Below are 15562 nucleotides of genomic sequence, written 5' to 3'. Positions count from 1 at the left end.
TGCACAGGATAATGCTGAGAATAAAACATGGCAGACAAGGCATACTTTATGTATCTTGCACTAAGATAGAATATACTAGTGGAACCAGTATTTTCCCCAGCTTAATTTGGAGGCATTTAAAAATGTATATTAAACCTAGTTTAATTCTTAGCCTAACATGTATCTCTATTTACTACTACAGAATAAAGAAAAACTGGGACACAGTTTTCAACTAGTATACTTAGATTAGCTATCCATTCCTGGTTCAGAGAATCTGTACATCTCTTTCCCTGAATTTACGATATGTTGTAAATTGGCTTTGTTGACAGGAAGCCCACTTTTCCTCATGAACTATAGACTATCTTACGCAGATGTATATAGAGAAGACAAACTTCCTAATACTGAGAGCTGTATATTATGCTGCTTTGGTAGCCTCTATTTCACTGAATGTATTTAAGCAGAAGCTGGTTATCCTTTTATCAAAGATGCTGTAAACTTCACACCAGACCTCTAGATTCCATGAGCTTTCTATGGAAGTTCCTGCTGCTTCAATCTGAAAACCAGTTAATATTTTATTTTACACCAAGAGAAATGTGCGCTTGAGATGTCAACAAATTTGAAGTGCCTAGCTGAAAGAAAACAGATGCACACAGGCACATAATTGACATACCAGAAAATTGTATTCCCTGAAATCACATCACAGCCTATAAGGATTTGTTGTACTTTGGAGAACTCTACATACTTCCGCTCTTAACTTAAGAAACAAAATCATTTCTCTAATCATACCACATTTAGAAATCACTCATCTAACAAGAACATCAAGTGACCCACTTCACTTTCCACATTTTGTTTACTTGGCTTGTGAAGAGATCTGTCTGCACCCTCTTGTGGCAGAGAAAAAAAGAGATCTAATCTAATCTACTTTTTTCCTCCAGCACCGATCCTCTCTATTAAAACAGTGGGGAGAGAATTACAATTAAATGTTTTTATAATTTTGACTCCTAGAATGATAACTCTTCTAATAATTAATAATTCCTTTTTTGTGATTAAATGAAGATTTGTATTGTATTCTTAAACACATGAGTGGTGCATCTTTCTGCCAACACAAGATTGACTTTAAGGGTATTAAAACAAACTCACTGAACCAAAATTAGCAATTAGATGAAGGTGCTTTATGCATATATAACCTGTTTGCCTCCAAGGCACTTTTTTCATTAATGCTGAAAACGAAGTCGGGTAGTCTTCAACTTACGACAATTGTGCCCAACAATTTGGTTAAGTGAGACATTTGTTAAGTGAGTTTACCCCCATTTTACGACCTTTCTTGCCACAGTTAAATGAATCACTGCAGTTGATTAGTTATTAATCTGGTTGTTAATGAATCTGCCTTTCACATTGACTTCACTTGTCAGAAGGTCGCAAAAGGAGATCGTACGACCTTGTGATCATGTGATCATAAGCAATGGTCATAAATATAAACAAGTTGCCAAGAAGTCGAATTTTAATCACATGATCATTGTGTTGCTGCAGAGGTCGTAACTTTGAAAAATGGTCATAAGTCACTTTTTTCAATGCTGTTGCAACTTTGAACTGTCACTAAATGAACTTTTGTAAGTTGAGATCTACCGGTATCTCAGCAAGACTAGCAAATGAATTCCTGCTACTCAATCATAAATTGGACAAGTAAAGGACCTTACTTCAACATCTCCTTATTTCATATGAATGTACAACAATTTCAAGTTATTCTTGCTTGTATCTTGTACGGGTAGTCCTTGACTTACAACAGTTCATTTAGTGACCGTTCAAAGTTACAACGGCACTGAAAAAGGCACTTATGACCACTTTTTACACTTATGACCTTTGCAGCATCCCCATGATCACACGCTCAAAATTAAGATGCTTGGCAACTGACTCATATTTATGACAGTTGCAGTGCTCGAGGGTCAGGTGATCAACTTTTGGGACCTTCTGATAAGCAAAGTCTATGGGGAAGCTGGATTCACTTAACAGCTGGGTTACTAACTTATCAACTGCAGTGATTCACTGAACAACTGGGGCAAGAAAGGTCGTACAATGGGGCAAAATTCACTTAACAAATTTTCTCACTTAACAACAGAAATTTTGGACTCACTTGTGGTCATAAATTGAGGACTGCCCGTATTACCTACTGGTAACTTTGAACAGAACAATATGCAAAGCTTTTTATGTGAAATCATGTTTATCATTTACCTACCCTCTCTTTAAATGAGCCACATATGCACTCTGCAGAGCTGCTTCCAGAAAGTAAGGAAGTTCAAAATCCAAGGAAGACATCTGACTGCCTTTTATGCTTCTTGTATGTGTATTGTTAAAGCTCTGGTAATAGAAGGGGGGGAGAGAAAGAGAGAAAGATGACAGATAAATATGAACAATAATTTTGCTTAATGCTTACTCTATTCTGCTTCCAAAAGATCAGAGAAAATGACTAATAAAAAGGAAAGAGGATGGGGTAAAGATAATTTGAAATTTGCTTTGAATTACAATTGTTATTTCTTTATAGTTTGGACCGTTATAAACAAAAGAACAGCTGAACCACAAATAGTAGCCTACTATAGGCGCAATAGCTCCCTCCTTTCTATTGTTTAACTCAAACTAAAAAGAAAACAGAAAAGTGGTCAAGCATCTGAGTCCTGGGTCCCATAAACTGGATGGATTACAAATCAATGCCTACCCTTCTATGACCTTTAAATTGGGGCTTTGCAGTGACTTGAAGGGAAAAACGTTTTGAAGGGAGAAAAGGTGGTTTGGAGTGCATGTGGACATTTGTACAGCATCTCTTGGAAACTCCTAAAAGTTGCTGCCCCCCCCCCCAGCTGTAGTGTGATCTCAGGAAAAGATGGATTTGGTTTAAGTCCCAAACATGCTTTTTTTTCAGGAGACAACTGGACTTTCTTGTTTTTTCTTTGAAGACATTTCACTTCTCACCCAAGAAGCTTCTTCAGCTCTAACTGGATGGTGGGAAGTGGAAGGATTTATATTCCTTGCAGACAGCTGGTCATCTGCTTCCTTTTAGAGCATAGGTGTCAAACTTGTGGCGTCGTGTTGCTGCTTGTTGTGACTTTTTTCCCCTTCGCGGAGCTGGTGTGGGCGTGGCCTGCATGTGATGCATCTGGCCTGCAGGCTGCCAGTTTGACACCCCTGTTTTAGAGGGTTGTTGAAGCACTTAGAGATTTATCTGTGTCCTCGGGATCACCTGAGTAGCGCAAATGGTTCCTGTAATCAGCAACCATTAACACTACTCAGGTGACCCTGAGGACAGAGACAAACCTCCAATTGGCCCCAATGACTATGCAGGTGACCAGAAGTCTGCAAGGAATACAAATCCTTCCATTCTCCACCAGCCAGTCAGAGCTGAAGAAGCTTCTTGGATGAGAAGCAAAATGTCTTCAAAGAAAAAACAAAGTCCAGTTGCCTCTTGAAAAAAATCACTTTTGGGACAAACATGACCTACATGACTGAGAACCTCTACAGACTTTTGGTTTAAAGCACTGACAGTGGATATTGCATTAGCCCCATGCACAGTCTAAAGCACCTTCAAATCCAAACAACTGAACAGACCTGATAGATTATTCAATAGTCTGTAATCAGGTTACCATCTTTACCAGCTGGGAAGTACAATAACATCTGCAGCAATTTGCAATCTGCAATGATGTCAGACTATGTTAGTTACAACTTTCTACAGTGAAGCTACTGTATTTGCATGATAATGTAAAGTTGCACATTTAGTCAATGGTTCCCAGCATTAATGTCCCTTTTGTGGATGCACATCAACTTGGTTGATCACAAAAAAGCTAAAGAGGATCAAACTTACTTAGTAGCTCAATGGAATGCTGCTAAATGCAAGAGTTAAACCTCCTAGAAGATTATGGCAATCCCACTTCCATATTGTTGCCAAGAAAATACCAGGAATTGAGCAGGAATTGAGGACTTTTCTTTACCCAAATGTAAAATAACCTTGAATTTAAGATAGTTCCTCACCCCAACATACAAAACAAAAGAGGATCTTAGTATGTACCCATTATCAGATTTGTAATTGAGCTAAGATGACCTTCCCATTTTAAAGGTAAAGTGGAAAAAATAGTCTTCATTTTAAATTACAATAAAGACATATAATACGGTTTTGCATAAAGTACAGCTGATATAACATGCATTGTTCAAAATCTGGCGTTTTCCCCTCAGAATCGTACATTTTAATCTGTGGCGTTTTAGTGATTTTCTAACCTGTGTTCCGAAATTCAATACCCCAAAATCTGGCAAAATGTGATACTAAAATATAAAATTATGTACAGAGATCTTATTCAAATTCCCATTCAGCCAGCTGCATGAAGTCTTGGGCTATTTGGACTTAACCACCTCAGAGAGGTATTACCTGAGCAAAAGAAAGCAACATCTTGAGCTCATTGGCGGGAGAGTGGCATAAAACTGAACATCAAGCAGGGTCTCAGGGTACATAATTTAGCATGTTTCCTGGCTTTTGTTTAATGGAGAACAAGTGGAACAGTTATATAGATCCTTGGGAAATGCTAAGAGGGGCTCCTTTGAGCTGACTTTTTTTTTTAAACAAAGTTTTATTGGTTTTTTAATATTTTACAAAGGGAAAAGGTATGGGAAAGGTTACAAATTTTGGCAGCCGCGAGATGCGGTAGGTGCACCCCCCCCCTCCAAACTCATAGTGTACATTTGCATAAAATTCAAATATTACATAATAGCATATAGTCAGTGTGGTAGATTCAATTGGTAATTTCGGTCAGTTTATATCACATGGATTTTCTTACTTATTTGTGTGATCTGAGCTTTCTTGATGTCGCCCCATCTCCCCCAGTTGGCAGTGCTCCGGCCCCTCCCGTGTCTTGTACATCTACTGAAGTGTCTTCTGGTTTTTCTAGGAGTAATTTATTTTTTTCCATAAAGGCCTGCGCCTCTATGGGTGTATTAATTCTAACTCTTGTCTCCTCCCAGAATATTAGCATACCTTCAGGCAGTAACCATCGAAACCACACCCCCTTCTGGTATAGTTTATTCGCCAATTGCGAATAAAATTTTCTTTTCTCCCTCACTTTCTTGGGGATCTGTTTCAGAATGGTTACCTCCTTATCTTTGTATATCAAGGCTTGCCCCCTTTGTGCATTCAGGATTTCATCTCTTGTGCTTTTCCTAAGAAATTTAATGTGTACCTCCCTGGGAACATTGTGTGTTCTAGCATACGCTGAGTTCACTCTATAGGCCAGGTCTATTTCCCACCCCATCTGTTGTTTTTCCTTCTGAATATACTCAGCCAAAATGGTTGTCATGATGCTTTGAGCTGACTTTTATTTACCTTCTCCAGTTCTTGCAGGAAAATCTGAGCGATTACACATGCCCTTTCAAAGCAAGCCATGACTTCCTCTTCTCTTTCTGACAGCCGGACTTGGGAAGCAATGGAATTGGGTGAGCGCTCCAGTGCCAAGCCTGTGAAGACAGCAACAGTGTCTCTTCAATGCCAGGCTGAAAAGCACTAACCATCAATTAGTTCTCACTTTGTGCAACCATCCCCATAATCTTCTCTACCTAGAGAAGCCCAACAGAGCTGGAGGTTACTTATTTGAGTGAATTTAAATCTTTTATCCCGATCTGTCATAGTGCCTCAGAAATAGTATCTCCTTCAAGATCTGTATGGCCTCTGCCCTAACCATGCTGGAAAAAAAATATTTTTTAAAAAAAAATTCCCTCTAGATCTTGAGTTAGGATGAGTGGTAATCCTTCTGCTTTGGTGTTATCTGTTAGTTTGCATAGTTTCCCCCCCATCTCAAAGGCACACAATTCTTTCTGTTTTATTGTGGTTCTTGGAGTTTTTTTTTAATGGTGTACGCCTCTCAGAATTTCATAAAGTTATTCAGTTGTTTGTATATAATGCACAAATAAATACAGGTTGCCCTTGACTTATGTTGAAATAGAGTCCGGAATTTCCACTATAAGTCATGGTGATGTAAGTCGAGACAATCATGTCACCAGACCTGATTTTATCACATTTTGAGAGCTTTGTTAATGCTGTAGCTGTACTTGTTGTTAAGTAAATCAATGTATTCATATGGGGATTTTTTTTAAACCAGAAACCAGTTGAAAAGGCCAGAAACTGGCAAAAAAAAAATCCCATCATAAATTGAAGTCACGTGACCATGGAACACCAAGACTGAGTCTGGATGGTGTACAGCACATACCATTGGAGAGAAGCCAAAATGAAAAAAACTGTGCAGTCCTAAACTGGAGGAGGGAGGGGGGAGAGATTCAGGACAGCCATACCCCAGAATATCTCAGGCTGCATTTAGTAGGTTACAAGGTTTTAGCTGTAGTCTGGCAAGGTTCTGTCCATTAGATGTAAACAAATGCACAGTATTGGAAAAAAAGAAAATACACCATCAGAGCTAGATATAATCAGAAAAGTGTTGGCCTGTGCAGAAGCAGATGGGCTCACTCTTGAACTTAAAAATAAAGGGGAATCAGAATATTTTGAAGTATGGAATAGATTTTATGATTGGTATAAGACAAGATGACAAGACTGGAACAAATGTATACATTGTGATTGGATAGAAGGATAGACAATGCATTAAGTAGATTAATTGTTAATGGTTGAAACTAGCTGTATATAATGTGAATGTATGGTCACTCCAACTCCACGGTATTGCATTGTTTTAAATGTAAAAATAATAAAAATATATTTTAAAAAAAGATGTAAACAAATAAAGGATTGGATTCAATGGATTTTGTTTGGTGATATTTGGGATTGGATTTGACATTCTCAGAGCATAGATTATTTCAACTTCAGGAAGAGTAAAATCTTTTACGTACGTACATACATACATACATACATACATACATACATACATACATACATACTCCATACCATCCCATTTAAAAAAAAAGTGGGGGAAAACTAACTTTCTAGCTACCACGTAGCTAAATAGACGTTTGAATCTACATTAGCAATAGCAATAGCACTACCGCTTCATAGTGTTTTTATAGCCCTCTCTAAGCGGTTTACAGAGTCAGCCTATTGCCCCCAACAATCTGGGTCCTCATTTTACCGACCTTTGAAGGATGGAAGGCTGAGTGAACCTTGAGTCAGTGAGAATCGAATCCCTGGCAGTCAGCAGAATTAGCCTGCAATATTGCATTCTAGCCACTGCACCACAGAGGCTCCTGATGAATATGAGCAATATGCAAGGATGTTTTTGAAATCAAAAGGGGATGGTGAGCAAAGTTTTCAGATTATTAACAGAATTGCAGCAAGAAGCTACAGTATGCATACTGTAAAGCTCTCTATTTCTCCTAGTTTTGCAAAAAACAAATATCAAAAATAGCGCTCTACCCTTGTTTCCAGAATGCTACACATATATATAAACATACACACAGACAATCATGTGGTTATAAAGACTTCTAATCCAACTCTTTGTTGAGGATAAGAATTCTCAGGCTATCCCAGACAAATGAGTTTTAGGGTGGTGGTTGTTTAAAAAAATAAATTATATCCTTCCAGTATTGTATTTCAACTACGAGTTCCACCACCCCCTCTCCCCAAGTTTCAATCATACCAATAATGTCATATTCCACCACTCCACTCCACGCATACTAGGATTTCAAGTTCTTCTGGTTTGTTCTTTGTACTCTGTGAATAAGCAACGGAGCCATTTAGTATCGCCCTTCTTAGGTTTGCCTGTTGCATCTCCCATTGTAAAGTATTTCTGAGCATTCCTTCCTTCTGATCACCTGCTTCCTTGTACAATTTGATTATTTGGGCTTATGCTCGAATATGGTTCTGGATGTCCTTTCTTCCCCTTCAAATATATGTTAAAAGCCCACCAGATATTGATGGTGTTAGATACTTGTTCTAACTACAGTGGTTTCCACCAAAGTCCTCTGTTCCAGCGGGAACAGAGGTTTAATCCTATTGGTCGAAGGGGCTGACAGCTCCCTATAAAAGGGCTGCTGTCAGACTCAACCTTCCCTGGATTGTTCTCATTTCTTGTACTTAATAAAGAGCTGTTGTTACCGTTAAGCCTGTGTGTGCCTATCCATTACCCAATCTAACAGATGGCATTATATTCATCAAATTGTATGTATGTTGAATTGGATTACATTGAATATAATGAATATATTCATTGTATCCAATATAGTATTCATTCATCCTAATAATTTAAAGCAGCTTCTTATGTAAGTATATGTGTGTAATCTGGTTACTGCCCATAAAGTATTATAGATAAATATAGATACAAATACTTAAGTATGAGGCAGACTCAGTTCCACAAATAAGGCCAATTCTAATACCATCGTTTTCTGCCTCTCCAATTAGGACCCTGTATTTTCCATTCAATACTTGCGAAATGTTCTTATCTTCCTTTTCCTCTCTTTCAATAGAAAGAGAGTATCTCATGTAAAGGTATCTTTGCAGACAGAAAGTTCCAAGCTGAATTCCTGGCACCTCCAAGTAAACCTGAAAACACCCTTCTCTGATCCTCTGTACAAATACAGCCACTCATTATAGATAAAACCAAGCTTCGAAGATTAAAAGGTCTTACTCAGATATAGCAATTTCCTGAGTTTCTTCTCCCTGTTCCTAACTACTTTGTTTTTAGATACCTTATACTGTACTCCATAGCCCAGGGTTTTTTCCCCAACATGCTACACAGTCAGCCTGGAAATGGAACAGAATTTATTTATTTATTTATTTCTTAGATTTTTAGACCGCCCCTCTCCCAGAAAGGGACTCGGGGCGGTGTACAGTCAATACAAATAAAATCAGTCATAATAATAAAATACATTTAAGATACATTTGGAGGGGGAGATAGGCTGTACTAAGAAATAAATATATTCTAATCCTAAAAACATCACAATTAAAACCCCAAACCCAATTAAAATAAAATAAATCCCCGGGAGGTAAAACTAAGAAAGTGCCAGGCCAGCTGATTGAAATAGGTGAGTCTTTAACTTTTGCCGGAAGGAACGGAGGTCGGTGGTAGTTCGAATGTCTGGGGGGAGGTCATTCCAGAGGGTTGGGCCCATCACAGAGAAGGATCTACTCCTAGGTGTCGCCCGCTGGCATTGCCTAGCAGACGGCACCAGGAGGAGCCCCTCCCTGTGTGAGCGGATAGGTCGCAGGGACGTGTGTGGTAGGATGCGATCCTGCAGATAACTAGGTCCTATGCCATGGAGCGCTTTAAAGATGGTGATCAATACCTTGAAACGCACCCGAAAGGCCACAGGTAGCCAGTGCAGCTCGCGCAGGAGAGGTGTTACGTGGGAGTAACGTGTACTTCCCATAATAACCCGCGCGGCTGCGTTCTGAACTAGCTGCAGTCTCCGGATGCGTCCCAAGGGAAGCCCCATGTAGAGGGCATTGCAGTAGTCCAGGCGAGACGTCACCAGTGCATGAGTGACCGTGCGCAGGGCACTCCGGTCCAGTAGGGGGCGCAATTGGCGCACCAGGCGGACCTGGTGGAACGCCCCTCTTGCCACGGCTGCCACATGGTCCTCCATTGACAGCCGGGCATCGAGGAGGACGCCCAAATTGCGCGCCCGCTCCACGGGGGACAGTTGTTCGCCCCCTATGGCCAGCGATGGAGTCAGCTGGCTGAACCGAGGTGCCGGTACCCACAGCCACTCGGTCTTGGAGGGGTTGAGTTTGAGTCTGTTGTCCCCCATCCAGACCCCGACGGCTTCCAAACACCGGGACATCACTTCGACAGCCTCGTTGGGGTGGTTTGGGGTTGAAATGTACAGCTGAGTATCATCAGCGTAAAGATGGTACTCAACCCCAAAACCACGGATGATCTCACCCAGCGGCTTCACATATGCGTTGAACAGGAGAGGCGAGAGGACCGACCCCTGTGGCACCCCACAAGTGAGTGGCCTCAGGGACGACCTCTGCCCCCCTGTCAACACACATTGCTTCCGGTCGGAGAGGTAGGAGCCGAACCACCGCAAAACGGTGCCTCCGACTCCCATCCCCTCCAACCGGCGCAATAGGATACCATGGTCGATGGTATCAAAAGCCGCCGAGAGGTCTAATAGGACCAGGATAGAGGAACAACCCCTATCTCTGGCCCTCCAGAGATCATCAACCAACGCGACCAAGGCTGTCTCAGTGCTGTGCCCGGGTCGGAAGCCGGACTGGCGTGGGTCTAGATAGTCGGATTCGTCTAGGTGTCGTGGAAATTGCTGCGCCACCACATTCTCAACAACCTTCGCCAAGAAGGGGAGGTTGGAGACTGGACGATAATTAGCTAGCTCCATTGGGTCGAGCGAAGGTCTCTTGAGCAAGGGTCTCACCACCGCCTCTTTCAAGGCGGTTGGTAAGTATCCCTCACCCAATGAGGCATTCACCAGGCCCAGGAGCCAGCCTCGTGTCACCTCCCAGGCTGCCAGTACCAGCCAGGAGGGGCACGGGTCCGTTAAACATGTGGTGGGTCGCAGTCGTCCACACAACCTGTCCAAATCCTCGGGGGCAACAGAGTCAAACTCCTCCCAGAATGGTCTCTCAAGACTCGCTGTTGGCGGCTCGTCTGGTCCACTGACGGAGGTCCACCCGCTCCGGATCTGATCGATTTTGTCCTGAAGATATTCCCCAAACTCCTCTGCTCTACCCTGTAAGGGTGTCTCCCGCGCCCCCTGCGATAAAAGGGAGCGGGTCACCCTAAACAGGGTGGCAGGGCGGTTATCCGCGGACGCAATAAGAGCAGCACAATGTCTACGTTTGGCCGCTCTTATTGCCACAAGGTAAGTCCGCAAATAGGCTCTTACCTGTGTTCGGTCAGATTCGGAGCGAACACAGAATGCACAGAGAAGAATGGAAAAGCCCTTCTATTTATTACTGCTAATCTTACAAGACCTGAACTTTGCCTGTTGATGCAGTCTTAAATTAAAGTTGTATTGGTCATTTCTCTCTCTCTCTATCTCTTCCTGTCTCTCCCCACCACCAATATCACAAGTGAAAATCCTGGCAAAAGCAGTCCATTAAAAGCCATACCAAACAAAAGAATGGACAATCTGCTGCCCTCCAGATCAAGCTGTTACCCCTAAACTCTAGCCAGCATTTCTTTTAAAAATTCAACATATTTAAAATGTGAACTCCAACACTTTATACCAGGGGTTGGCAACCTACGGCTCTGGAGCCACATGTGGTTCTTTCATCCCTCTGCTGCAGCTCCCTGTTGCCAGTCAGCTCCACAATTGATAGGGCTTTTGGTTAGGACAGGTAGAGGCAAAAGGATGCCACACTAGGAGGAGACGCTATGGTGGGGGAACCGGACTTCCAGTTGGCAGAGGAAAAAGGACGCCACGCTAGGAGGAGACTCTATGGAGAGGGGGCTTCCAGTTAGGATCTTTGTGGCTCTTTGAATGTTTACGGTTGCCAACCTCTGCTTTATAATATAGTGGGAAAAGGTAATGATATACACAAAGAAGAATACAACACTTTATACTCCAATGGGAAAAAGTAAAGATGAAAAGTTTTATTCTGGCCCATATACCATATTATGAACCAAACTGCTTCCTGGATTGCACTACAAAATCACTTGGAATCTTTTCATCATGCAGATTCATTATGACTTTTGTTTCTTCCATTCACACACAAACCTGCATACATGCAGAGGCATTTATACAAATTTGTCCAGTAATACACAGGAGCATAAGCACAGAGAAGCATCTTGCTGAAAGATCCCAAATTCTCAACAGTACTAACAGCACATCATCTAGAACGAAATATTAAGCAAAGTACTATAAGCACCATCCCAACCACTATTGCTGTTTTTAACACCAGACTATGGTGTCAATCTTTTTATAGTGATCTAATAAACTTGCAGGGGATTCTGGCTGACCAATTAGTGGGGTTACAAAGGGAATGAGAAGAGGCAATCAAGTTAATCTGCATAGTGGATTTCTCCCAAAAGTTACGCAGGCTGTTTTTCTTCAGGAAATCAATAATCATATGGAGAAAAAAATGATGATGGATTGACCACTGGGGTATAGAAGGTGTATAGGATGAAGGTGGAGGGAGTGCCTGGAAAGGAACCTGAGAAACCCACCAATCACTGCCCTTGAAACTGCCCCACATTGAATTTATGACAGTTTCTCACTGCTGACACACAATAAAACTTGATCAGCGCAAAGTACAGCAATATAGCTCTTTGTCGACTCAAGGATGGGACGAATGCATATTACTCAGCTGTGAGGAAATTTGTTCCTGGTGGAATTATGTTTGGTATTCTTAAGGATTGCATTCTGTTGAGAGAAATTGATTCTAGGGCCTATGCTCCAGTGTCATGTAAGGCCAAAAGGCAGAAGATATTGGCTTGGAGAGACTGCATGAAATTAGACAAAAGCCTGCATTTCCATTCTATAAAGTGCTACATGCTGCTTTAAGGAACCAAATCTTTAATAACAACATGTAGCACCTGTGTCTCCCCCAAGAGATCAGGTATATTTTCCATGGCTTACTTGTTATTCTGGTCAAAAGGTGGCACTGCTTCAGAAGTATTACAGGGTTTAATCAGGACAACCTCAATCTGAAAATTGCTACTTTGGGTAAAAACCAAGTCCTTAGTTGACAGATTTGAGCCTTAAAATAGGGATGGGCACAGGGGTGGGTTCTGGATTCTTTTACTGCCGGTTCACTCAGGGGCACGCTTTGGGTGGGCCTGCGCTTTGGGCGTGTGGCTGCTTGATGCGTGCTATGTGCACATGTGCAGTAGCGAACAAATTTTTTCTGCGTATGCACAAAAACCAAGATGGCGCCGCCGCCAGTTCGGAGGCATGCCGAGTTACTATCTACTCAGCTAAACCAGTCCAAGCCGGTAGGAACTCATTTCTGGATGGAATTACCCAACACCCAGAGTTCCTTTGGTTTGAGTATACAGTAAGTTTTGGTTTTATTTCATTCTTTTGCTCATTTTTGGGCAAGGGATTTAAGAGAATAACAGATGCCCTAAGATTTACAAAGGGTTAAGTACTTCTTTCGTTCATTAAAATGAAAAAAAAAACCTTCTTTTCCTCCAAAACCACAACTTCCACCTCCTTGAATTCTAAGAGGCAACATGCGTAGTTCACACCTTTGCAAATCTTAAGATATCTGTTTTACTTCAAAACCACCTAAAAAGAGATCAAAACATTTAGCCACCTCCAGTTCAGTGACATCATAACCACCCAGCGTTGCCTTCTGCAGAGGCAAACAAATATTAAAGCATGGCCTTCACTTTGCCCATTCATATTCAAGGTTAGGGCTTCCATTGCTCTTGGGTGTCTTCAAAAGAGTGACCTTTGCATCTGAAAGACAAAGGTCACTCTTTAAAAAACAGCAACCCATATCTTGGACAGGGATGGGACCACTGGTTTGAGAGCGAGATCAAAGAGGACAGCCATGTTAAAATTGAACAGCCCTCTCTCAAATAGGGGCGGGGGTGGGGATATGATACTACCTATCCCCTGTCTACAGCACAGTCTTTTCAGCAGTCCCAAGAAGGTTCCACACCCATTTGCACTCTGACCCTGAGAGTACAGACAAACCTCCAGCTGACCTCAATGACTCTCAGAGACCCTAACCCAACTTTCAGAGTGCTAACAACCAGATGAATATAAGCTAAGGAATATAAATCCTTCCATTCCCCACTCCAAAAAACAAAGCCCAATTGCCTTTTGAAAAGCAGCTTTGGTACAGCTGATTGGGTTCAAAGCCATGAGCACACAAAACGCAGCTTACTAAACCATTATGGTTGGATTCATACAACACTCTCAGACCAAAACCAAACACTTATGTTTAGTTTGGAAAAACCTCTCTCTAGTTTTTCAGTATATATATCAAAATCAACAAATTTTGTCAGGAAAATGACAAAATTAGCATATACACACTGGCAAATATTTAATGGTTTTGCATAGAACAAGTGAATATTATTAATAATCTAGATTCACTTAAATGACTTGCTCACCAATTGGCTGATGGATACAATCATTTCATTCTCATACTTCTCCCTTGAAAGTTTTTTGTCCATATTTTACTAACAGATACTTTTTTAGGATCATACAGGTCAAATGCATGTTACATTTGTATTCTGGGAATTTTAGTAGGGAACCATAGAAGAGGAATAGCAGTCTATATGTACCCAAATACAGCTAAGCAATGATAAGCCTCTTCTTTTTCAGAATCATAGCATAATGTGTTAATTGAACCTGATCAATGACTCCTATATTTTAAATTATTAGACAGCATGTTATCAATGTAAGCTAAATATATCAAAATGCTATCATTAAACTGTCCTCAGAAATACCTATATAGGAACACTATATATGATCTTTATGCAACTAAACATATATTTGTAATAGCAATAGCATTTAAACTTATATACTGCTTTCCAGTGCTTTCCAGCCCTTTCTAAGTGGTTTACAGAGTCAGCATATTGCCCCCAACAATTTGGGTCCTCGTTTTACCCATTTCGGAAGGATGGAAGGCTGAGTCAACCTTGATCCTGATGAGATTCAAATTGCCAAATTGCAGGCAGCCAGCAGCCAGCAGAAGTAGTCTGCAGTACTGAATTCTAACCACTGTGCCACGGTGGTAAGCAGGAAAGGCCTATTTAAATTAAATAATTAAACGAACTAGGATGCTTCATAGACTATCTGATGTCCACAAAAGCAAAGGTGGGCAGGTAGGCTAGCAAAAAGAAATTTGTCTGAATTAGGAAATTTTCATGGTAGCAATAAAATCATAATAAAATATACACTCTGTAAGTAAGTCAGACATATCAAAGTTTCTAATGATTTCTTATTATTAACTGGAGGATATCATTTCTAAATGCTTAAGCCTTTCTAATCCAATAGCTACTACCATTCACAAATAGGTACCAATGATGCATTTCCCAAAGTCAATAGAATAGCAGAGACATTCTAAACTGTGGCTCCTTAGGAAGCACAGATCAACATGATGCCTGATGTTCAAAAGGATCATTGCAATAATAATATGGTGTTTTAGCTTTGATTTTTACATACCAGTTGAAGGTATCTGATCATTCCAGCCCTCTATTCACCTAATAAGTGGATTGGTATGCTGAAAAGGTTAGAAGAGGATAGGCAGAGAGCAACTACTTCAGCAGCAGTCATAAACAGCACTGAAAGGAAACAGAAGATGAAGAATGCAAGCAGAGGTATTTTTTCCAGGTTTCCCAGAAAAACAGCTGAATCATAAACCCTTGGATAACTTCCCTCTCTTCCAAACATAGAATACAAAGACACATACAGAAGAGATATTATTATTCTTGTTGTTGTTGTTGTTGTTGTACAATGGTTGAAAATACAGCAAGGAGAAATGTAAGTATTCTACAAAAGAAAGAAGAACCAAATATTGTCAGTTTGATAAGCACTAAAAAGCTGTAGGAAAGAGCCCATGGTGTGATCTGCCAATAGAGTGGGTCTTAAAACTGACCCACTCCCCCCCTTGTCTTAAATATTGCCATAACTCCCACAAAAGAAATCAGACTTTGTTGTTTTGCACAAGCATCAGTCTCAAACTGGATCCATGACCCCC

The 15562-nt window shown here is 41.0% G+C and overlaps 1 protein-coding gene across 1 annotated transcript in view; it reads right to left on the bottom strand.

The window, feature by feature from the left end:
- TTC7A (tetratricopeptide repeat domain 7A) overlaps positions 1–15562 on the bottom strand; it is a 201788-nt gene that overhangs the window by 172061 nt on the left and 14165 nt on the right. Inside the window, exons 4-5 of the mRNA XM_081940769.1 lie at positions 5336–5466; positions 2213–2334 (exon numbers count right to left, since the gene is read on the bottom strand). Of these exons, the coding sequence (XP_081796895.1) occupies positions 2213–2334; positions 5336–5466 (253 nt within the window). The remainder of the gene's footprint in view (positions 1–2212; positions 2335–5335; positions 5467–15562) is intronic.

Source organism: Natrix helvetica (genome assembly GCF_964273705.1).
Source record: "Natrix helvetica genome assembly, chromosome: 2".
Taxonomy (NCBI): domain Eukaryota; kingdom Metazoa; phylum Chordata; class Lepidosauria; order Squamata; family Natricidae; genus Natrix; species Natrix helvetica.
This window is presented reverse-complemented; position numbering and strand designations above follow the sequence as displayed.